This window comes from Lontra canadensis, unplaced genomic scaffold, assembly GCF_010015895.1.
Source record: "Lontra canadensis isolate GAN:19392208 unplaced genomic scaffold, GSC_riverotter_1.0 scaffold18, whole genome shotgun sequence".
NCBI classification, from domain to species: Eukaryota; Metazoa; Chordata; class Mammalia; order Carnivora; family Mustelidae; genus Lontra; species Lontra canadensis.
Window position 1 is genome coordinate 4,811,230 of NW_022631012.1, and position 25,629 is coordinate 4,836,858.

Here is a 25,629-nt window from a genome sequence, read left to right on the forward strand (position 1 = left end):
CCTTACTACAGCATGAATCAGGCTCTAGTATAATAGCTTTTTAAAAAACTCTCTTCATTCACCACTGGACTATAAGCTTCACAAGTCCAAATCTGCTCTATTTTATTTAACATAGCTACTCAAAAATATTGTGAAATTATTAATAAAGTTTGACACAAAAAGGCTAAAGAGAAGCAATAGATAGTATATACAAGCAGCTACATACTCCTAAATTAAGATATTTATTTTCTGCCAAAAGAAAAAAAAAAAGAAAGCGACAGATTTCTACAGACATTCTGTGTGAAATGTTCTATAACAGGAAGTTAAAAAGAACTAAAAGGAGTGGTAAATAACCATGAACAAACCACCATAGAGAAAGCATAAATGAAGGCACAGATCAATAAGTATAATTTTTGGAGCTCAATAAATGTTTATTTATAATATCGTGAGCATGGAGATACACACAAACTTTCATAAGATTACTGAAACAATAAATAAGATTGAAGGTAATTATATTGATCTGTGATAGACTTAAAGAGAAAGTAGATTGAAGTCTGGGAAATTAATGCTGGTAGGTGTTTCCTTTACAAACTGCTCCAGCCTCCTGTATACATGAAGAGCGAAGTTAAGGCTGGATGCCAGTGGATACTGGACAAAGTCACTGTAGCCAAGAGAGGAAACAGGAACCCCAAATTAAGAGAAGACAGGACCACAATCATCCTAATCAAAAACTTCGTACAACTATTATTTTCTAGGATCAAAATACTGTGGATTCAATTTTGAATGTCTACTATCATTTAGGTTCCAGAAGTATAAGTCAGTAAGACAGTCCCTCCACTTTCTGTAGACTCCACCTTCTGCAGCACCAGACACCCTTGACTGGCTCTCAGCTCTCGGTTCAGGTTAAAGAAAAAGGATGCTGAGATGATCTGGAATTATTTACAATGGACTAAACTCAGTGGATCAAAGAAAGCCATCACTGATCAACACCAACCCCATCATACGGACATTAGGACATACAGACATTTAGTTACTGTGTGTGACCGAAAAACTTGCGTGGTTCCCGTACATCTGACAATATCTGTTTAAAACCAGCCTTCCAAGGAGATTAGCATGGGAAAACTCGAAGAGAGTAAGTCGGGGGCCATTCCCTGTTGGTTCAGTCGGCAAATTACCTCCTGCTGGCACTGAGATGTCCACGTGAAATTCAGATTCACAGATTTCAACTGAACCGGGCACCAGAGTTGGCAAGTTACTTCCTAAGCAAACAGGACCTCAAGTACCCCAAGTACCCCAGTACCCCAAGGCAGGTAAGGATACAATTAACACCACCTGATTTTTTGTTCTGGAGGGCTCCAATGTTGGGGAGGGTCAATTCAGGGTTGTTTTATCTTATTCTGATACAATGAATAAAACATGAGCCTAATTTACATCAAAGACTTGTGCCTCATGGTTTAAAAAAAATCTCTAAAAACTCCTATTCTTTCATATTTTAACTGCAACACCACCAATTTTCCCCTGAGGCTCCCTATATATTTTAATTATGAGTCGGAAAGAAAGTATATCAAACCTGGCAAATAATATGACAGTATGTCCTCATTTTAATTAGAAAATATTTTTTTAAAATGATCCATATGTAAATCCTCTTGAATGGAGAGATTAAAATAAATGTTTCAATTTAATTAAATTATTTCATATAAATTTCATTTGCAGCTTTCTATGTAGAAAGTTGTAAAGAGTTATGGAAAACACTTAGCAGAATATTTCTGTTATGCTAAAGACCTCAAAGCCCTGCCATATTTTACCCTTCAAGATCTTGGAATAGGGAAGTAAAAAGGAGATTGCCAAATGCCCTTAAGTTTTAGAAAGGAAAATACAGTCGTCTAGACACCACCATTAGAATATTTCTTTATTAATAAAATACATATATTTTTCAAGTATTTCTCTTCTTTAGTAACATGTTTTGAGCTTGTTGGATTCTCTCCCCTTTCTGCATGTTGATATCTTCTCTGTCTTCATTATGGCTGCCAACAACACCAAGCTTTGTGTGGGAAATTGTCATCTGGAGACACAGCATCTTTTTTTTTTTTTTTAAGATATTTTTTATTTATTTGACAGAGAGAGAGAGAGAGGTCACAAGTAGGCAGAAAGGCAGGCAGAGAGAGAGGGGGAAACAGGCTCCCCACCGAGCAGAGAGCCCGATGTGGGGCTTGATCCCAGGACCCTGGGATCATGACCTGAGCCGAGGGCAGAGGCTTTAACCCACTGAGCCACCCAGGCACCCGAGACACAGCATCTTGGACTTTTTTGTGAGACTGCTGTTGTTGCTTCCTTTGATAAACAAAAGCCCTTTTCTGTGGTTTGTGTGGTTCTTCAAGGGAAGGCGTTAAAGAAATAATTAGCTAGGCTGGTAGTTTCAGGAGAGGGAAGCTGCTACCAGAAAAACCTATTTTTTGTTTTGGTCAACAATCAATAGTGGGTTTTTTTTAATTTTTTAAATTTTTTATTTTTTGGCTATAAGTCCTTTATAAAATGAAGGTGTCAAGACTCAAAATACGATCTTTAAGCAACAAGAAACATGCACAAATGGTGCTAATTTTGACTTGCTCAGAGGTCTGTTTTTTTTTTCCCCCCTCCATTATGGCATTGATTTCAACAGCTGTAGGTACTTAAACTCTCTTTCTGGAAACCTTGCACCCTACATTATGCGTAAGAGAAGAAGTAGGGACGATTATTACCGATTTTTCGCAGAGCCCTGGGAGCCACTCAGGAGGAGGACAGACATTCTTCCTCCTGCCACATTACCTTCACGCTCACCAGTCGTACCAGCTTCTCATAAAATAGCAAGTAATATTCATTAGGAAAGATGGAATTGTTATGTGTAAGAACAAAGGGAAAAGAAATGGTAGGAGAAATAAGGGAAAGAAAGTTGAGCTAGTCTCTTTCAAGCTAAGGGTGCCTGAAATGATACGTAATGAAAGGGCTTTGTGGATTTGATTGGGTGTGTGTGAGCGGTTAGGGCACCTGTGCCCGCAGGGGGCCACACCAGCAGTCATGTGGTAATGCTAGTGTGTAATTACGGAGCACTTAACTGCATTCAGCCCTGGTTTGTTTCTCTGATAATTTCCACTTTCATTGTTCAAGGGGCTGTGGACACTCATGGAAGCTGAGGTTCGAGTACCTGCAGCTGTTGAGATAAATAAATGTTGTAGCTGTTTCTGAAAGTTTCTAGTTGCAATGCTGCTTAAGAGGGAAGTTTGACGGAAGTACAGTTAAAATATTCTACTTACTTTTCCAAAGCCATAAAATCCTAAATCTATAAATGGATCATTCCTTATTCCTCTTCTTCATTTCACAAGCTGGCTGAGCTCCTTTTTCTCCCCTCCCAGTAGCACTGGTCCTCCTTGCATGCTATTAAATTCTCAGTATGGAAAAGCTACTTCGATTTTCTATTTAGCGCTACAGACATAGCCCCTCTGTTGTCTGTCTGCACTTGTGATATATAACAGATTCAGACATTTATAAAACGTGTTAACCTGTTTATATGAAAGAATAAAAATGTTCCAAAATCTGGCTAGATCTGAACACAAATCTGCTTCCATTTCCTTGCATTGCCCTCTGCCAACCAAAGCTCATTGTTTATTTGTGTTCAAAGTATTAAGTTTGAAACATTAAAAACAAAGATAACAAAAACAAAAATTAATGTAATTTCATATGAGCACAAGGAAGAGAGTATATATATCTTATCTTCCATTTTCCAAAAGACCCTTTATGTCACCAACAAAAATATAGGCTTTATTTAGGAACAATGCTGCTTGATTCATTACTATTATTCTTCTTGTTTAACTGTATTTTATAAATAGTCTGTTCAAATTAATATAGAAATTAAGAACCTTTATTAAGCAATACAAATCTTAGCTATTGCTTTGAATGTCTGGTAGTTTCAGCAAGCAATACTGTCTCAAACTATGAGTTACATTTCTAAATTGGTCGCTAGTAGCCTGATTACTTCTGTTTGAAGTGTACCTTTTCTCTTCCTGTGTGTGTGTGTGTGTTAGATAGAGACAGATGAAGATGATGGGTGGATGGATGGATGGATAGATAGATGAGAAATAGATGACAGATACATACATACATACATAATACACAAATGTTAAAGTAGTAATAGGGGGCCTGGCTGGCTCAGTCAGTAAAGCTTATAACTCTTGACCTCAGGGTCGTGAGTTCAAGCCCTATTTTGGATGTCAAGCTTACTTTAAAAAAAAAAGTAAGTGAGAAAAAGTAAATAGGGTAAAATATTACTGATAGATAAATCTGGGTAAAGAGAATATAATTTTTATTTTTGCAATTTTTTAAGTCCAAAATTATTTACAAATTTTTTAAAATTTACATGTGGCTTAAACACATACAACCAAGATTCTGTCCTCAACTTCTATCCCTTGCCCTCTCTTTCCACACATACCCTGAGCTTATCATACAAATTACTTGTAATTTCCTTCAATGGATGCCCTATTTTGTCTCCCTGGGGAACTATGATGTGCTGTTCCAGACAACAGATGAGGCCATCTCCCCAGAAAAGCCTTTCTCTGATGTCTGCAGGCAAATTAAGTCTTTCTTCTTTGTGAGAAATGTATTTTTTTACATGTTTGTCTTCCTTATAAGACATTAAAAAAAAAAAACTGCATTTTGTGTGACCTTAGTCATGTTACTTAACTTTTGTCTGCCTCTGTTTATTTAAAATATGGCGAAGACAGCACCTACTCACAAGGGTAAATCAGGTAAAGTGTTTAGAAAGGCCTGAGGTATAATAGGTGTTCCATGATGTTAGTTATTATGGTGGTGTGATGGTGGTAAGTGGTACAGTATTGGGAAAGTACTAGAATGATAGGAGGGATCATGGTATATCCTACACCAACCATTGCAGAAACTCACTAAATATTTTCAGGTATATGAATAAATGGATGCTCAGGGAGTACATTATTATAATATCAAAGGGAAGAAGCAGTGAAGGTTTCAACGATGGTGGTAACAAGGAGCAGAGGAGGAGCAAATGAATTTGCAAAGCGTTCATGGAAATTTACATCAAGTGGTAATCCCTTGACTATGGGGTGAGAGGCAAGGGATACAAACTATTACACCATCATTATCTTAGGACCTCCACAAAGCCCCATTTTAGGTGGTATTTCTGGGATATGGTTATCCCTGGGATATTAGCACTATCTCCACCAGGCGATACGGATCAGCTTCTGATAGGGTCAAGTACTTCTGTGCATTATGCAAGGCATTTGTTTAAAAGTTTCTTATATCTATGTGGCAATCTTTAGTCAGTGTGTGGTTGTATACATTTGAAAAGATTGAGATCAAAGACAATATATAACCACATAACAACATAATAATTTCTTTAATGAGACTTATAAACAAGGTGAGGGAACAAGAAAAAAAAATGTAACAGCCTAGGTGTTGTTATTTTTAATATTAATTTGCTCATTCATATCCTATATGTCTTTTAAAGAAAAAGAAAAAGTCACATAATCCTGGCTAAAAATTGTTTCATCAGAGAAGTGAAGTGATTTTGTGAAATCAATTAAGTCAATGTTAAAAAAATAAAATAAAATAAAATAAATACAAGAATACAAATGTACAGCCTCTTAATAGCATTTTATTTAAAAGTTTACAATTAGAGCACACGTAATAACACAAAAAGTTTAAAAGTGACACAGGCTGCCCTGTAGAAAGCACTTTTCTTGTAGGCAGAAGGAATGGGAACCTTGTGCTTAAAATGTGTGGCATTCATAGCATAGTACGGGGCTCAGCAGATCAACAGAATCCATAATCTGAAGGCAATGAACATAACTTCCAACTTATTCCAAAACTGGTGGGGGGTGGTGGGAAAAGATGGCATCAACCTGAAGATTTCACTTGGCTCAGGTTAAATCCAAAGGAAAACAAGAACAGAAAACCACCTCAGCGGCATCTACTCTCTGCAGACATGCTCCAAAACACAAAACTACAAACCAGTGTCCGTTAAAGAAATCCATACTTTAAAGACCTCTGTCACTTCTCAAATTCAGTACTGTGGAAAGGAATAGGGATATTCCTGGGTGAGCCAGATAATTGAGAATAAGTATCAAAAAGATGCTTTACACAAACATCATGATGAAGAGGTTCATAAATTAAATCCATGTTTCATTTTAATGAATTTTTATAGTATTCTGCCTTGTTAAAATGTCCTGAGTACGGCAGATGCTGTTTAAAACCAATGACAATAGTGTCTTGAAAATATGTATAGTAATAGTTCAGAAGATAGAGAAGCGACGTTTTCTACCTTGATCATCATTAATCAGCACCATAAAATGTTAGCTGCAAATAAGCACATAGGTAAGTTTGGCCCGCCAAAAATAAGGCATTAGAAAATAGATGAATTCTCATGCAGAACAAGTTATTTAGGAAGGAGTTTAAGAAAGGTTTGTAAAAAGTGACGGACAACAATTTGTGAAAGGAAGGAATGTTAAGGCATTGCCAAGTAAACTGAAATAGTTTGGTGTCAATATCTGTCTCTGTGGAAGACAGTTGGGGAATCAGTTCCTTTAGATCCGGTGTGGCTTGGGTTGGTTTCAGCTGGAGCCCGGTGTTGATTTCTTTATGGCATTTTCCCAGCACTGTACTGCCTGTAGTGGAAAAGACTCTTGGAGTCCACTTTGCGGGATTTCTGCACAGCCTCAGCAAAAAGTTTGGTCACCTGAAAACATAAGGGTAGGAATCTTACTGACCCACATGACATGAAAGTGAAGATTTAATGAAGCAGGAGCAAAAGGTCAGTTTTTGCTCCCAATTTCCAAAGGGACATGTGATGAAAGACACAAAAATTTTTATTTAATCAGGACTGTCTTCTATATTTCAGACCTTATCATGAGTAAGCTAATCCCTGCCCTTCAACTCCCCCCAGGGATTAAAACGGACTCAGGGGGTAAAAAAATACGATGAGTCAAAAGTCACTGAGTCTTGAAGTACAGTTCTTCTCCGCAATAAATTTGGTGGGTCACGTCCAAGTGGAACAAAACATACCTCACGTGATCGTTTTCTGTGAATTGGACAAGTGCTTGCACTGTATCTGGATCCGCAACTATCATTAACCTGTTGTTCTTTTATGATGGCTTTCATTTAGAAACAATGGAATAAAAGTTTGTCTCTTTATTCCATGCCACACCACACTTTTTATTTAAAACATAATTGCATGGCTAATGAGTAAGAATGGCTATCTGTGGCTTTTGATTATCTCAATTGCTTGATCACCAACTGTCTGTTAGGCCATGACCTACCATAATAGCACCATTACTTTAGATTCTATTTAAAAATTTTTCTCCATTCTGAATGTTACAAGAAGGGGAGAAGAGGGATGTGCATATGTTGATGAATACTCTTAAGGGAGACATAGAAATAAAAACCTGCACGTAGCTACATTTGAGGAAAAGAACATACCTGGAAATTAGTGAGGAGAGCAATTCCACTGTCAACAGCTGTCCTCCGAATCACATAATTATCATGGACAAACTTAGTGTTGTTATTGGGGAGGTTAATCACCAGGTCAATGCTGCCATCTCTAATCAATCTGGAAGAATAATCAAAATAAAAGTTTGTAGGTGGCAATGTATATTTTATAATTAGTTTTTAAAATACTAACGTAATTATTCTCTTGTGCATTCAAGTCAAAGTCCTACTGAGTTGACTGCCATCTGCCCTCCACTGTTCCTAAATAGATGTTCAAATTACATTAATTGTTTTATTGCATTCTTGAAAGAATTCTGATGGAAGTCTAACTAAGTAAATAGAAAGGTTTTTTCTTTCCCAAATGCTATCTATCCATAGAAGAATTGGTAATTTGATAGGTATTTACTTATTTTACAAGGAGGTTTTTCTCCAGTATTGAAGTCCATTCCACTCCCATACTCCCAATTCCCAGACTTCTACCTCACTGCCTGCTTCCCAGTGCCTCTCAGCTAATGGTATGCCAACACAGATATGTCAACACTTGCTTTTGAATTAAGTCTCTTCACATTCTGTTGCTGGGCTGCCATACACACTAGGGGACATTTAAATGTCAAACAGCATGAAGGAATGCTAAATGTTGTTTTACAAAGTCCTAATCAAGTGCCTATAGCATCTTTGGAAATCTACTAAGGTGTGAACAATTTGCCCTTCTTTTATTTCATAATGATTTATAGGTTGCCTTCTTGAGAGCCCAAACAAATGGTAGCCATTTAACAGACTGTAATATCCTGGAACAACTGAGAATTTTCTCTTATGTACCTATGCCACATACCTCTTTAAGTGTTGATGTAATGGAATTCCTAAAGACTCACATTGTGCGCTAAAATAATATGTCTTACCAAATCTAATGATGACATAGCCTGAGGCATAATAACCAACCTGATTAGACAATAGTAAATTAGGTAATTCAATGGTTGGTGTTATCCTAGCACTCACCACAGTCTCCTGCATATAGCAAGTGCTCAATAAATTGGACTGATTTATTCACATACAAACCTCAGTGAAATGCAGCTGGTCAATCTTATATTTGATATACACACCTACATACAATCTAAGTTTAATGTAAAATATAAAGTGCTGTATTACATTCTCCATGTCTGATTCTCATCACTGAGGTCTTGCTGTCCATTCAGGAAATCATCCTTACTAGAAAATATTTTGAAAGATGCTATGTATCAGTATATAGACATATGGCATTATATGTTATTGTAACAGCAAAGTTCACGAGAATGAAACTTTACTATAATCCACAGATTTATTCATCTGAAATGGCTAAGAGGACTTTTAGAAGACTTGCAATAGGGTAAGGTAAAGTATTCACCTTACTAGTTCCCCAAAATCATACTAGTTCCCAAAAATTAATCCTCTATCTGTAGGAAGATAGAACTCTGCCCCAGTTCTTACTTTCTGATGGAAGAGAGGCTGGGGTTCTGTCCTTCCTGAGACGGCCATGCCACTGGGGTGGCAGGGACATTGTTGGCATTGAGCCAGTCTGACGTGGCTTCCGTGGCAAAGAGCTGCATTTAAAATGGAAAAGTCAGTTACCGAATCACAGGGACGGCTTTCATGGAACAAAGAAACCCAGTGGGACACACCTGTCACTTAAATCATAAAGTAGAAGAAAGTGGTATGTATGAGAAGCAAGAATACCCTGGATAGAGATTTGGACTCCCTGGCCAGAGTCATGTGCACTTCATATATTTTAAAAATATTCTAAGGAACAACTTAATAACCTCAACTGTAACTGCTTTTGTAGAAGAAAAAACAAAGAATTATTGCTGGCTGAGGATTCACTGTTATCAAACCAACAAAGCCCCAGGACCACAGGCCCTCTCTGAACATCGGGAATCATTTTGTTTGACTGAACCAGGCTTTGCGTGGAAGTATTTGTGGCAAAGAAGTTTTGCCTATAACTACAACAGCTGGAAACTATGACTTCATATGGAAACAAGAAAAGGAAAAAGAAAAAATACATGGGAAATGCACTGGACCTTTGTCCCAATCCTGTGTAAACTAAACTTTCTAAGTGTTTAGATGCCAACTCCCATGGAGTTTATGGTACCTTTGTTATGACTTAAAACTAGTCTTTCTGATAGTTTTATTCTATTGAAGTCTTGAAACTATCACGTTAGTTAAATCTTTCAAGTTGAAAGGGTATGTTTTGAGCTATTTCGTTCCTCAAGATTCATTAATATTCTCTTTGGTGCATAGATTTCAGGGCTTACAGAAAACGACTTGGGAAAAAAACTGAGATCACGCACCTTGAAGCCTTCGTTGTGTAACTGTTCAGCCACACCAAGGAATCTGGGACGGAATGATTGCTGGAATTAAAAGAATTTAACAAAACTCACTTTCCAGATAGTCCGCTCTTTATTTAGTCACGTGCAATACGGTATTCTCTCAGGCCGTGATCAGAGGCAATGCCATATGTTGCTAGGTGCTTTAGATTCAAGGGTGACAAGTTCGATCCTCTCATCCTCCTAGAGTGAGTACCGAGTCCTTACTTATTTGTCCCTATCGGTAAAATTACATCCACATAGTCTTGATCTCTACAATCGGACTTTCCACCTTGCCCTCAAATTCTTCCACTCCCTACTTAATCCACTTTGTCTGCAGATTAAGATCCACCTTGGTCCTACATGGATCCTTCTCCAGGTCAGGGAGAATTTAAACACACCTGGGTTAGGAGTCCAACACCAGGTCAGCCTTGCTGAGGGTTCTGCCTGCTCAACCAGTTCTACCCGCTGGATTCTAACTTGGTCCTGCTCTTAGATGACTGGGCCCTGTCCCAACAGCTTGCCCATACCCCCCTTCAATAAGTCAACCATTTTGGACTCAAGTTTGCATTAACTTTAAAGTAAAGAATGAAAGAATGGTCTCTAGAGTCACTAAGCTGCCTTTGAGATCCTGGTTTTACCATTCATTTTTAATGTGTCCTTAGAAAAATTAATGTCTTTGAGTCTCCATTTCTCCCTTTTTAAAATGGCGGTGAGCATGGTAGTGTATCTTTTCTTGGGACTCTACAATAAACTGTGTGACCTTGAGAAACTTACTTAACCCCTCTGTGGTGTACTTTCCGCATCTGTTAAATGGGAATAGGAACAGTATCTGTGTCAAAGGGTCACTGTGAGTATTCAACGAGTTAGTTTATAAGTAAGCACTTCTTAAAAGTGTCAGTATAGGAACTTAGTCCATTAATAGTTGTTGTACAAAGTTACTTGCCCATTAATAGTTCTCATTAAGTATTCATTGTTATTATTAAAACGTTTGTTTTTTCTGCCTCCCAGAGACTAGATCCCCACCCCTGGACACTAGTTTCCAAGCCTGACTTCCTCTACTGGCTGTCATATTTCAAATATAAGCCAACTTTCTCCTCACATATATTTTACTTCCAGACAAGCTTTCCTCAGGTTCCATCTCACCATTCAGATATGTTCTTAGAGCCCATTGTTGTGAACTTCCTAGAGCCTTAGCTGGACCCATCTGGTGTCCAGGTCCCGCTTTCCCTGGACTCCTGCACATTGTCACCAGGGTTCCTCCATTATGTACTTACCCCTTCTTGTGACCACAAACCAGTATTTGCAAGACAGTGATCAGGGTGAGAGAAAAAAAAAAAAGCCAAGTGGCCTACCCAAAAGTCAATCCCTTACCTTGACCTCATTAACTGGAATGTTTGGGTAACTGAGCTAAACAGCACACGGTTAAACAGCACACGGTTAAAAACATATCTATTCTGCCTTTGGCTGAACATGTTAACTGTTTTCTCTTGTAAAAAGTTTACAAACAGATGAAATGATTTGGTTACTTCAGTACATGTTTTATAATCTATTTAGAAACCATATTGGTAACAGCTAAAAAAAAAAAACAAGAAGGAGATAATCTTAGAGCCTCAAAGAAACTAAGAATTGTGATAATAAAACACATCAAGATCCTTGCACAATTTTGATAATGTTCAGCCCATACAACCTCCTAATATTTACTTGCAGAGGCTTTCTGAGAACAGATCTAAATCCTAGGAAAAGACTCCAAAGACTATGTTCAAATATAAAATTCTTTTGGATTCAGGCTCTCTCAATCCCAGAACTGCAGTTTTATGAGAGGAAACTATTGGCAAATAGAAAAGATAAATGCGACTGGTTGAATCTCAGCTAAGGCGGGCTCAGGGGTTATTCACGGACAGTCTTCTAGAACACAAATTGTAACCATGCCCAGGATAGTAGCTTTCCATTCCTGCTTAGGACCAAACAGGAAGAAATGGGCCTTAGTTGCAAGAAGCTCATGGCTAGATGTAAAGAAAAGAAAATATAGAAGTATAAAATCAGAGTAACTCAGTGACCTTAGAGTAATTTAAAGAGGCATATGGCAGCCTCCTTAATAGTAGGTTAGGCAGAAGAATAGGACAATGACTCTTTAAGCTTGATTCTACTTGGAAAGCAGGGTCTGAATTAGATGGCATTTTAGGTTTCTTCACATTTCAAGCTTCCTTGAAATATAGTAAATAAACATGAAATATTCTAAATGAACTTCTGAATCTCCCTCATTTGGAACACTACATTGTGACCTTCTGCTAAACACAGGACAGACTTAATTAAGTAAGCGCCAGAGCACATTAGAAGATGCAACATAAAATTGTCCAACAAGTTATTAACTGATACACTAATTGTGTATTGAACAAGCTATTCTCAATTTCTTAAATTTTTTCCCTAGCCAAATGTCACTAATAATATATAGCCATGTGATAACATAACATTGAAACCATTTTCTAAAATACAATTTCAGGGGCACCTGGGTGGTAAAGTTGATGAAACGTCCAACTCCTGGTTGCAGCTCAGGTCATGATTCTCAGGGTTGTGGCACTGAGTCCTGTGTGGTGCTCTCTGCTCAGCTCGGAGTCTGACTGAGATTCTCTCCCTTCCTCTGCCCCTCCCCACCAAATGCTCTCTCTCTAAAATAAGTAAATAAATCTTTTTAAAAAATATATCATTTCAGGGCACCTGGGTGGCTCAGTGGGTTAAAGCCTCTGCCTTCGGCTCAGGTCGTGATCCCAGGGTCCTGGGATCAAGTCCCGCATCAGGCTCTCCGCTCAGCAGGGAGCCTGTTTCCTCCTCTCTCTCTCTGCCTGCCTCTCTGCCTACTTGTGATCTCTGTCTGTCAAATAAATAAATAAAATATTTTTAAAAAATAAAAAATAAAAAATATCATTTCACAAGCACAGCAGTTCTCAAAATGTTGTTCCCCAGGAAATCAGTATCACCTGAGAATCTGTTTAAAATATAAAAGTTAAAGGGCACCTGGTGGCTCAGTCAGTTATGCATCTATCTGCCTTCGGCTTAGGTCATGATCCCAGGGTCCTGGGATCTAGCCCTGCATCAGTTTCCTTGCTCAACAGGGAGCCTGCTTCTCCCTCTCCTCCCTGCTCCTGCTTTCTCTCGCTATCTGTCACTCTCTCTCAAATAAATAAATAAAATATTAAAAAAAAAAAATAGAAAAGTTTGGGTCCCACCTTAGATCTGTGGAATCAAGAACTCTGAGAGTGGATCCCAATAATCTGCATTTTGACAAACCCTCCAGGTGATTCTGACGCACACTTAAGTTTAGGAGGAGGAGGGAAGAAGAAATAGGAGAACCATCCTTCACTCATTTTGTAATTTGAGGTGAAGATCCATTAACCTTGGCCAAAGTCACAATGAAAAATGTTGAGGAAGAATGTAATTTTTTTCTTTGCTATTTTAAAGTAAAATAAGTCAGCAAGTCCTCTAAGACCTGCAGACACCAGTCAGAACCTCATTATGGAGCTGTTTCAATGCTGTCCCCCAAGTGGAAAAGATAAATATCCAACATGACAGTATTGGCAGTTCCCAGCCGGGGAACCACTCTGCCTTCTAGTGTAGGGTGTTGGCTTTCATAGCCACATTATAAACTTCTATCAAACATGTATTGAACACTTGTGACACATAAAACAGCCTCTCCACAAAAAGAAATTACAGCTGTCAGCTTGCATCTGAGTAGCCCCAGATTTAATAGCTGATTGAAAATACCTGGGTAAGAAACCATTTGTTACTAAAGGTGAAAAGTACAAGCTGATTTATTTCCTGGAAAATGTTTATAAGAAAGAAAGTCCTTTAAAAATGAAAAAAAAAAAAAACATATTTCCTCCAATTATCATTTTCACATTATTCCAACTTCTGGCTGCAGAACAGAAAGCCCAGTTAATGTTGTGTGGTACTTGTGGATTCTACGGGGACGTCTGCATCGCCAACTCTATGGTTGTTCCTAATGATTCTGTATTGAAGATAAAAGGTTATTCATGTCACTCGGCGTTGTCTTTTTCAAATAAAACGCTTGCTTTGTGTTTCGGAAAGAGACTGAAGCCGCAGATGTCAGGATGGTGCTCGCCACCCCACAAACATCGTTGAATAGCCCAATCAGAGGCGAAAAGACAGTGAGTGCTCTTGATCTACTCTAGAGTAAATCATTCATTGTTAAAGGGTGTTCCAGAAAACTTCAAAACAAGGCAGATTGCCTACTCATAGCAACTAAAAATAAATCCTGATGGAATGAAAGGAGGCTGGAAATATTGCAGGAAAATAAAGGATGATTTTGTTGCCATATAAACCTACATTATGCCTTTTTTATTAGGATCTGGGCCTATGGAAAGCCTCTTGTTAGCGACCCAGTGCATGTAATACTTGACAAGAATCCTTTGACAAAATCTAAATCTTGACTTTTTTCCCCCTAAGTTCTAGTTACACACAATTGACGTTATGAATATTTCAAATTCCCCAGGTGATTTGTCCCATAGGATCTAACTTTGGGAGGGCAGAAACAGAAGGGGTGTGTGTGTGTAAAGGAGTAGGGTAGGAAAGAGAAGAGAAAGAGAAGGTTAGGAGACTGCAGTGCAACAAATTAGCATGCACATGCCCACACACACACACACACAATTTACTAGATGTTGAGAAGTGGCTGATACTTGCTAGTAATACATTACTATTTAAAACATGTGTTAAACTACCAAAAATAAGGAAAAAAATGTTTCCTGGCTCAGAGTCATTTTTACATCTCCTACGTAATTTCTCTTTTCCCCCAATTTTTTCTTGCAACCAGTTGTGAAAATGAATGAGTTAAGGTATCTTCAATTAAATGCTTGTGTTTGTCACAGGAAGGTGGGTCAAGGTGGGGACATAAGAGAAAAGGCCTTTCCCTCAAATACATGGGACAGGTCCTGACTATCTTCCTCACTTCTCCATGAAGGAATAATTAAGCAAATTAACTGCAGTGGTGTTGGCTATGAGCATTCATCTGTGCATGAAGTCTACACGGCATCAGGCTCAATTAATGATTATCTTAAAGAAATAAAAATTCAGGGGCGCCTGGGTGGCTCAGTGGGTTAAAGCCTCTGCCTTCAGCTCACGTCATGGTCTCAGGGTTCTGGAATCGAGCCCCGCATGGGGCTCTCTGCTCGGCAGGGAGCCTGCTTCTCCCTTCTCTCTCTGCCTGCCTCTCTGCCTACTTGTGATCTATCAAATAAATAAATAAAATGTTAAAAAAAAATCAAAATTCAGTGGTGGATTTCTTTCTTAGAATTTCACTCAAGAACTCAACTAACCGTGTTCCTTTGTATTTACTGGTTCTAATGTCCATTAGCATATTAGCATAGGGCCCCTAATGTCCACATATTGTATTATATTAGCAGTACTTTTTTAGGTCCTTCTCGCTTCTGACTTTATATATTTGAATGAGTGAATTATTCTGACCATGCTGAATCATGTAAAATAAAATGATTTTTTTAAAAAGTGCAATGCATACTGAAAATATGGAACCTGAATTACTTTGTCCACCGTCCCTAGGAAGTCTGAGTATAAAAGGCCTCGGTTAGGTTTGGTCCCATGCTATCTAAGAAGATACCTAGTGAGTTTTCTAGCTATTAATGCTCCAGTTAGTATATCCTGTCATGTTGTTCAGATAAATTTATGACGCGTTTTTAAAAGTCACTCTCAGTGACAATCCACCAGATGGTAACAGAGAGCGTGTCCTTGAACTGCCGGGAGGGGCAGCTCTTCCTTGCCGCCCACGCTGACTAGGTCAGAAAGTGACGCTCGTCCATCTCCTGCTAATCAATTCTACCATAGCTACTAACATTTTATTAAATATAAGTTTATGTTAAGCATTTCTTTATTTTTGAAAAGATTTCATTTACTTATTTGCCAAAGAGAGAGGGAGCACAAGCAGGGGGAGCAGAGGCAGAGGCAGGGGGAGCAGCAGACTCCCTGTTGAGTGGGGACCCTGATGTGGGGCTGGATCCTGGGATCCTGGGATCATGACCTGAGCCGAAGGCAGATGCTTAACCAACTGAGCACCCCCCACCCCAGCATCCCTTAAACATTTCTTTAAATATAATTTTTAAACTTTATAATTAAAATAGACACATATCTAAAGTCCTAACGTTGTGTACTTACACACAAGTATAAAGTTCTAAGAAGTCATGTAGCTGCTGCCATACTGATCTCTTTAAAAAAGAACGTGCTGGAAGATAAAAAAAACTTCAGTGGGCAGAACCTCATTCCTTTAAGAAACCTCTTTTTACCCTACAAAACCCTCTTTTTTTCCTCCAACCATAAAGCAAAAAATTCTGTTCACTGATGCCAGAATCACACAAATACCTCATAGGGATCGAATTAATTTTTGCTTAATATTTCCTGCAGCACTAGAACCAAACAAGGCACAATTTTATACCTCACTGCCTTCTTAAACTGATATTTTAAAAAGTTAGCACTATTATGATTAGTTGTGAAGACGGGGACTAAGGGCACAGTCTCCTCTGAATGCCCCCAGGTCTCACATTAAACTTTAAGTAATAACTGGAAGTTGGGCCAATACTCTCATACTTGTGACTTAATAATACTTAATACTCATTTATAACATGATGAGTCTCTCATATGGTGTGATGTGTCTCCAAACTGCCATTAAGCTTCACAATTGCAAGTCATCTTGTTAGCCTCTGCTCTAACTGTTCTCCATCTCCCTTTCGGCACCTTTATGAAGCAAAATTCCAAGTTGCTCTTTGCAGAAACTTCTCCAAAGCCACTACGCATCCAGTCTCCAGAGGCTAATTTGCTGATATGAAGACACCCTAATGAGGTGGTATCTATAATAATCACCCACAGTCTTGAGAATACCTGGTACTGTTCTAATTATATTTTTATTGATTTTTATGTAACCATGCAGGGTTTGAGCTTATTAAAAGTACGGCAGGGGTGTTATCTACGACCAGCTATTGTTTTTATAGGACCCAAGAATTTATCCCAAATATAAGTGAAAGACCAGGTGGAAAGTATTTAGTATTTTTTAGGAAATTTATAAACAGAACAGACAAATGATTTCCATTTGATGTGCAATAATAAAAAATTAATAAGCAAAGCAATAATAATTACTTAATAAAGCAACTGCTTAAGAAAGCAATAATAAACCAATAATGCCCTTTTGCACCGTATAAAGGTATTCTCTTATAATTATTTCACGTGGCTTTGACTTAGAAGACTTACCAAATAATGATACTCAAGAACTTCTGCAGGATACTGTGGACTCTGCTAACTTTCTTAAGCCCATTAAGCTCCTTCCCTTCAAGAACTTTCTGTCAGTTGAGGAGTGAGAAAAAACCTCCAGTAATGCCCAAGTCTTCTTCAGGTTTGGATCTTTGACATTTACAAATGGTCCTCAACGTGAAAAAGTTCAACTTTACAGTAGTGAAAGCTATACACATTCAGTGCCAACCATACTTCGAATTTTGAATTTTTATCTTTTCCCAGGCTCGTGATATGCAGTAGGAACTCTGTAGTGATGTGGGCAGCAGCGGTTCCCAGTCAGGCCACACGAGCATGAGGGCGAACAACCCATACACTTAAAACTATTCTGCTTTTCACTCTCAGTACAGTATTCAATAAATTACATGAGCTATGTAATGCTTTATTAGAAATCGGCCTTGTGTTAGATGATTTTGCCACTGTTGGCTGACATAAAGTGTTCTGAGCACACTTAAGAGAGGCTATGCTAAGCCATGATGCTCAGTAGGGTAGGTATATTAAATGCATTTTGACTTCTGATATTTTCAACTTATGATAAGTTTGCTGAGGCATCACCCCACCATAAGATGTGGAAGATCTATAGTATTTCCAAGTTGAAATGTGAATGAATGAAGGTAAGGAAGGAAAGAACAAAGGTCAGGAAGGGATCACAGAGCTTCAGCTGGGGATGTGTTCGGTTTGAGACGTCAGATAGAGGTATTCAAGAGATGGCTGGAAATATGGGATAATGAAGGATGAAGATTTAAAGATGACAGTTATGGATAGGACAGTGGATTCCACAGACACGAACTGGCAAAGGGGAAAGTCAAGAGATAGACAGAGACAGAGAGAAAGATGAGGTGAGACCCAACTTTATGGAAAGCATATGTTCAAGGGCCAAGGAGGAAGAACTAAGAGCAGAGCACATAGGAAAGATGTAACCAAGAAACAGAAGAGATTCCTGTTTAAGGCATCTTAAATCCTTCTCAGAACAAAGACCCTTTTCACTAGAGACCTTCCTTCTTTTCATTTTATTTATTCACTTATTTGTATTGATTGCTACAATGGAAAAACGCAAAACCCAGGGAACATATAGAGAACAAACATCCATTTTTTATATTAGTTGCTGTTTTCTTTAGTGGAGCTTAAAACAAACCTCCCCTCTTTTATACCACAATTCAGGTCCTTTCTCAGCCACTTCTAGCATGTGCCCAGGGGCATGCATGCAACGACACACCACTTACCTGGATTCCAATCAGGATGCCCTTCTGGGGTATCTTAAACCCTGTGGAAAGCATTGCCTTTAGGAAAGCTGTGTGAATACCTTCACCAAAGCAAGCCACCTGTTTAGAATAAATTAAAATGTAAAATAAGAAGAAGCAAACACTAGTCAAACAGCTCTTACTGATAAACAAATACAAATCAAAGCACTTTACTCATAGACCCCTTTGCTAGATTTTATTGAGTTGCCCAAAGACCATGCAGTCTGAATCCGGGGATTAACAAAGCCGGCCAGGGCAGATGTATCTTATGTTTTTAATTAAGCGTAATGAATGAATAAGCAATTCTTTCCCTATCCAACAACACTCCATGGAGCAACATAACTGGATTCTACTGTGAGTTATTTGGATACAAATCACAGCTTCTGGTCCGTAATGTGGTAAGTTACCAAATGTTAATATGACTTAATGTTTAAATAACAGTATATGTCACGCACACGATGCCACGGTGCGTGAATTCATGGGTCAGTAGCACACATGCATAACTGCTGACCAATTGGTTGGGAGTCATTTGGTACAGCTTATGAGAAAGCTTTTTGAGAAATTCAATAAATCCATGAAAATCTCAATTTAAAATCATTTTCATAAAATGAACCAAAATGCCCTGTTTAGACTAGTTCTGAATACCACAGCCATATGTTAATAAATTAATTAATTAATTAATTAAGATAAAAACCATTCCAAACTGACATATAATGTTTGGATACACGGAAGTTTCAGAGAGGGTAATTGTGCTATTAGATAACTACAAGTCAAATGGCCCCCGTAACCATAGCACAAGTGGTATATCTGAGCATGATGGGAATAGATTCTGCCATGCATATCATCATTTGGCACAGGTACAGAACCACCATTATAGTAAATAACGCTGATGGCTAGATTCATTCTTTAAGCAAATGACTCCCTTATTGTGAAAAGGATGTTCTCATGACTATGACCTTCAACCAATCACGAGTACACGCTGCTTTTCAGCAAACTCTTTCTTTGGTCAATTAATGGTCAACTAGCCTCAGTAATCTCAACCTCAGTTAATGAAACCCAAATTCTACTGACAGGAACAGGCAATCCCATCATGAAAGCAGATAGAACAACACACAAGAGGTTTCAGCAGTTTTGTAAAAAAAAAAAAAAAAAAAAAAAAAAAACACCAGAAAACAGTCAGATATTCAAGGACGCTCAGGTCTAACATACCCACCTTGCCACTAAAAAAAATAAAACAGCCCTTACCTAGATCAAGAGGTAAAGGTTTAGTCAGTCCTACAACAAGCCATCTGAACACTGAAAATGTCTCTTTGAAGCATAACTGAGATTTCACCTAAGCTAGAATTATTATCCTGCTCTCAGTTATGAAATAGGCCTTATAACATCCCACTCAGTGACACCTGGAAGTGTGACTCTAATAATAGAAGAATTAACTCTCTGCTTCTGAAATAGAGCACAACAAAGGTGAGCTGAGCTTCTAATTCTTTCGTATTTTCATATTTCAACAACTCCAATAATGTATGTCTGGAGGCAGAATGGACATAGGCAGTGAAAATAAGTTTGCCATACTAGAGAAAACAGCACAAAGGAAAGCCAATCTCTCCCGGATCTGAACCCTGGATCTGCTGAAAACAGCCCCGCTACCAAGTGACCCTGGGATCCAGGTGAGCCTGAAGAGCATCTCCTTAAATAGCAGAGAACTGTAATGTAGGCCCCTCGTTTTAAAGATAGGTTTTCTCAGCTGGTAAATTAAAAGCAGCAGCAAAGGGGCTAAGAGAAGGCAATCGCCAGTCCAAATACAAACAAGATAGCCATTTATTCCTCACTCCCTGCCTCCCTGTCTCGCTTCACCTCTCAGCACAGATGTTGCTTGTAACCAGGCAACCACATAAGACATCACATATTTATTGTAATTAAATATTTTCCCCTTTCAGGTGTTCCTTAATACAAGAGGAAACTATAATGCCTCACAGTCTGATGTTGCCACTCTGATGTGCACTGATGAGAATCTGAAGGTTGTATCTAGTGAGTCTGTCAAGGGCTGGGTGATTCATAAAATGTCCTGACACTGACATGTAGGGAACTTTCTAGAATCTGACAGTTCTCTGCAAGAAACACAGTTCACATTCTTAAAGAAACCTTCTGCTGACAAGAGTCCCAACACAAGTGAAGAGGGACATCCAGTGGCCAATCCCATTATAGGTTTTAGATGATCCCCAGGAGATTCACTTTGCTTTGCAAGTTTTTTTGAGATTTTTGCATTTATCTGCAGATTCCACAATGTTTAGGTCTGCAATCTTTCTAATGCTGTACAGTCATTCTACATATCGCTAGTAAAAACCCAATGATTTAATTTCATAGTAGCAAGACGCTGAGGGAGGTAGGGGTGGGAAGTGCTGTTACAGAGAGACCTTGAAATGAAAACTTAAAGCAGAAAGACCCAGGAGATATTTACTTAGACATGTAAAGAAATATTTTGGAAGCTGTTCTCAATGTGTAATGTGGAAATGAATTAGGAACACATACATTAGATTCATGAGTTAAATATGTGTGAAAATTTAGACTCTGGTCCACAAAAGTACAAGACTTTTCTTTAGTTCAAAATTCTTCAGCCCTTTCAGACTTTGATAACAGAAGTTTGTGTCCCCCTTTATACTTAATAACTTACTTACTGTATTATACTCAGCTCATAAAACCATAGATTTCAAAGTAGATTTAATGAAAGCATTCATGGATCATTAACCAGTTACCTCTCCAGTGGAAGCCATCTCACATCGCAGAATGGGGTCAGCATCCCTCAACCGGGGCCAGGAAAACATTGGAGCCTGTCAGAAATAATGGGGAGGAAAAATATGTGAGAGAAAGGTATAAAAGGAATGAGAGAGGATAAATTTATTTAGTGAACCGTCTCTCACAGGTTTCATTTAGGCTATGGTAGACACATAAAAAAATCTCTTTGGTCTAAGCATCTGACTTGAAAAATAGCTTTAAAACTCTGTTCCAAGAATTTCTTGAGCTCTTGGCCAAAAGCTTGGGTTAAATAATCACAAATTATTTCTGTAAATAGGGCCCCTGTGACCAGTCTAGTCCAGTGTTTCTAATCTGGCTTACACATATTCTTATTGGAGTGATTTCAAACAAAGTCTACTGGGCATTGGTCTCCCCAAGCACAGAGTTCAAACACATTTTTTTTCTTGGTAGGCTTTGGAAACATTCCTCTTCTTTTTCTGATCATTTGAACTTGCAACAGGCAACCATGCCAGAAATGTCTGTCTGTAAGCTGACTTCTGAGACATTAAACTGTTGTTGACACCTCTTAAAAAGCTTTGAAAAACATTCTGCTTGGGCACACTTCTGCCCAGAACTTTCATGTGAACTAGAACATAGATAAGAGTGTTTCTTCTTCATTTATTTTATCGGTGTAGTTCATGAGGAACCAAGTCCTGGTTTCTTGCATCTATCCGTACTTCTAGTGTGGACTCTTCTTCGATTCTGGTACCCTTCCAAGTTATCCTGGGATTATAGCTCGGGGTCACTTCACGAGGTCATCCTTAGTCAAGTTATATATTTCTCTACTCTCGCTTTTCTGTGCTCTCATCTGTGGACGTCCATCCACCTCCCTAGGACTGTGTTAAGACTGACTATAAAGAAGACAGTCATTTTTAAAAAGTCAAGATTCATATGCAATGATAATTAGGAAAGAAGTAAACTGGAAGATATGGTGCATTTTAAAAGATGCTTATCTGTCCTTCATTACTGTTTTTAACTGGATATTGTTTCATACACGTAAGTGTATGCATATTTCTGTGCCTATGAATTCAGAAACATCAATTTAATGTATCTATAGAATTTCGAACGGAAAATATTTTTCAGGGCCTTCTACTTATTGGTCTCAAACAAAGAAATACTATGTATTTTTTTTTTAACCGATGTATAATTCCCACTGAAAGTTTTAACAATTTATGTTGTGTCATAGTCTCCAGGAATAAAGTGCCACCCTTCCCCAATATAACAAATGACATTCCATCTCAATGCACTGTAAAATCCAAGTCATCCTAAATTATTAAGCTAAATAAGATTAATAATTTTTTTTTAAATTTATAGCTTCAACTTAAAGCTTCCACTATAAAAGTCAGAAGTCAGAGTCTCAGCTGTAACACAATTATGACTCAGGTCACTAGGACATATAGGAATGGAAATCTTTTGAAGGCATCCAAAATATATAAATGTCACATAAATAACATCCCATGATATAAATTGATTCCATCTTATGTTTTTTCTAAAACATTCAAATATATTTATATAGTATCTCACTAATCCTCATACTTGATTAATGAAGTAAAGTCATAATTATAAATACTCTGTGCCTGGGTGTGCTGAGGCAGCTAGAGGAGCTCAATGGTTTTATTATTAAAGTATTATTAGAAATATACATCTAGGGGCGCCTGGGTGGCTCAGTGGGTTAAAGCCTCTGCCTTCGGCTCAGGTCATAGTCTCAGGGTCCTGGGATCGAGCCCCGCATCGGGCTCTCTGCTCACCGGGGAGCCTGTTTCCTCCTCTATCTCTGCCTGCTTCTCTGCCTACTTGTGATCTCTGTCCGTCAAACAAATAAATAATCTTCACAGAAGTGCCATCAATTTCATTTCCTTCGTGGCACCACCGTGAATAGCAACGGCTATTTCAGCCTTTCAAGAGGAAAAACTGTGCTGCTGAAGAAAATAGGAACTAAGCAAGGTGGCCAAGGTAGTTAGAATTTAAGCAACAGCACAAGGTAACACTTTTTACAAGACCCATGTATTCCTGAAGTCTTGGCATAATTCCAAAGGGACACAATTCAAGCCTTATCCTAACAAAATATGTCCGGAATTTCTGTTTACCAACCAAACCAAACTACTGTGTATCAATTGCAATATCATAGTTTATAATTCACTCAGCTAGTTCGTTTTGAAGTTATGTAATTCTAAATGATTTTTTTATTATTTTTGAAATGGATAAAAATTGATATAAAGTTGCCTGTGTATATATTCAAAGGAAACATAATAAATCCCTGGTCCAGCACTTTAGTTAGAAAGTTAATGAAGTATCAAAATTATTTTTTTTTACATTTTTAATTTTTTTTTTTTTAAAGTAAGCCCCCAATGTGGGGCTTGAAGTCATGACCCTCAGATGAAGTCACATGCTCTCCTACTGACTGAGCCAGCCAGGCATCCCTCAAGATTATTTTTGATGAAAAATTTTTCCTTTAATTTCTTGAAACTTAAAAAAATGACTGATAGTCATTTTTATCAGTCATTTTTATGTTACCTTAATTGCAACATAATCAGCAGGAATTATGGGATGGTCCAATGTGGGAAGAGGTTTCTCATCAATGCTCTCTCCAATCATCACCTTGGTGGCCACATCAATGAAATCTACCCCCAGTGTCTTGGAAACAAAGGGGAAAGATCGAGAGGCTCTCAGGTTACACTCAATCACCTGGAGAGACAGACAACAAAATTCAAAAAAAAAAGAGAAATGATGGTGAGATCCACTGACAACATATTAACATTCTCCCTGTCACCTGGGTTCTAGCTGTTTTTTACTGGAGCCAGCTCTTTTTTGCCAGACTCTTTCTTTTCTCCCCACCGCTCGCACTTTGGCTAACCAGTTTCCTTTTCGTATCTTTGAATTCTGACTTTCTTCTGTCTGCTTTCCACAACTTCATCTCCACACACTGCTGATAGATTTTAATGCAGAACTCAGATAATGCCATGTCCCTGCTGGAAAGTCTTCACTGGGTTTCCACTGGCCATCGGATGAAAGTCTGGTCCTTGAAGGCTTTCTATTCTCTTGCCTCAATCTATCTCTCTGTGTTATCTTGTACCATTTCCCTGAACCCAATTTTACTTTCCAAGTTTGCCCTGCACTATTTACCTAGAAAAATGATCTTGCTAAACTGAACTAGTTGCTATCTCCCCAAATGTGCCAAATTTTCTCTTAGATGTTCTATTTATAATGTCCTCTCTACCTTCTTTTGTTTGTCAAAATTCCAGCCATTCTTTAAGATCCACTTAAAATACAAAAATGTGACTTATCCATCTTTATTGTCACCATATGATTTCACATAGTAGATGCTGCTGAACCAATTCTGGTTACATTAAATAGACTAATTAAGACTACTAGTTGATTTAACACTTTTTGTACATCAATAGTATCTGAGACTTCAGTGGATACAATTTGTGACTATTCGACATGTTCAGATAGTCACTGTGTCCATCTTTCTGTACTGCAGATGGCAGTCAGCGGTCCTCTTTCCCGTGGGTCGGAGTGCTTTCCATAACGGTGACTGACATATCAGTGCCACCAAAGGCCTCTGCCTTCCAGCAGGGCAGGCCTTCTGTGCTGTGCAACGACCCACACTCAGACAGGAACCGCTGCAGGAATCTCGGCTGCTCAGTCTGCGCTCACAGAGGAGACCACCGGAGGGGCACAAACCAACATAACCTAATACAGCTTGGTGTCCTCTCAGGCACCTCGGCATTTCTTACCAAGACATCGTTGCCTTTGACAAGAAACTGGACGTTGAATGGGCCAGAGATGGCAAAAGCCTTGGCGATCTTTCGGGTAGCATCCTTCACCTAGATCGAAAGGACAATGACATAGTGCTAAAGGGCATAGCTTGGTTACAAAACACGAAGAAAACACCTCAAACTTAGATTTTTAAACTTTCTTTTGACAGAGAGCTACACCTCCACTAATAATAATAACAGTCATAATGGCAATAATACTAATAAAAATAATGATAATAGCAGCCACTAACAGGCATCTATCAACAAAATAATAATACATACTAAATGTCTGCAACCAACTAGCAAGAAAAAGAACAAATAGCTTGACAAAATTATCTTTCTGCCAAATGTCCCTATCCCCCTGCCATTGTGTACTCTGGTTTTACTCTGAGGGCTAAATGGAATTCTGTCAGTCCAGTTGCGTCAGCCCCAGAAACCGCAGTCCAAACTTCCTATCAATCTCGCGACCTACCTACTGAGAAAAGCAGGCCCTGAAACTACACGGCACTGCAAAGAGACCAGAGAGACCTCTTTGCTGTGTTTTTCTGCTGCCCTGGACTCTACCTGGGTAGATATGGTCAGAAAGAAATGACGTTTCCTTGCCAGGAAGTTCTGCATGTCACATAAACAAATCCCTACATCCAACCGGAGCCAGACGGTACCCATGCAATGAGGGGCCGCTGACAGCAAGAAACAAGAGCTCCTTGTTCATTACTTTTACAAGAGGGACTC

General features: G+C 38.5%; 1 protein-coding gene across 1 annotated transcript in view; it reads right to left on the reverse strand.

Annotated features, from left to right (window-relative positions):
• Positions 1-5,618: 5,618 nt before the first annotated feature.
• CPS1 (carbamoyl-phosphate synthase 1) overlaps positions 5,619-25,629 on the reverse strand; it is a 123,946-nt gene continuing 103,935 nt past the window's right edge. The window contains exons 31-38 of the mRNA XM_032859891.1: positions 24,877-24,966; positions 23,654-23,824; positions 21,100-21,174; positions 18,332-18,430; positions 9,789-9,848; positions 8,932-9,044; positions 7,459-7,588; positions 5,619-6,718 (exon numbers count right to left, since the gene is read on the reverse strand). Of these exons, the coding sequence (XP_032715782.1) occupies positions 6,620-6,718; positions 7,459-7,588; positions 8,932-9,044; positions 9,789-9,848; positions 18,332-18,430; positions 21,100-21,174; positions 23,654-23,824; positions 24,877-24,966 (837 nt within the window). The 3' untranslated portion in view covers positions 5,619-6,619. The remainder of the gene's footprint in view (positions 6,719-7,458; positions 7,589-8,931; positions 9,045-9,788; positions 9,849-18,331; positions 18,431-21,099; positions 21,175-23,653; positions 23,825-24,876; positions 24,967-25,629) is intronic.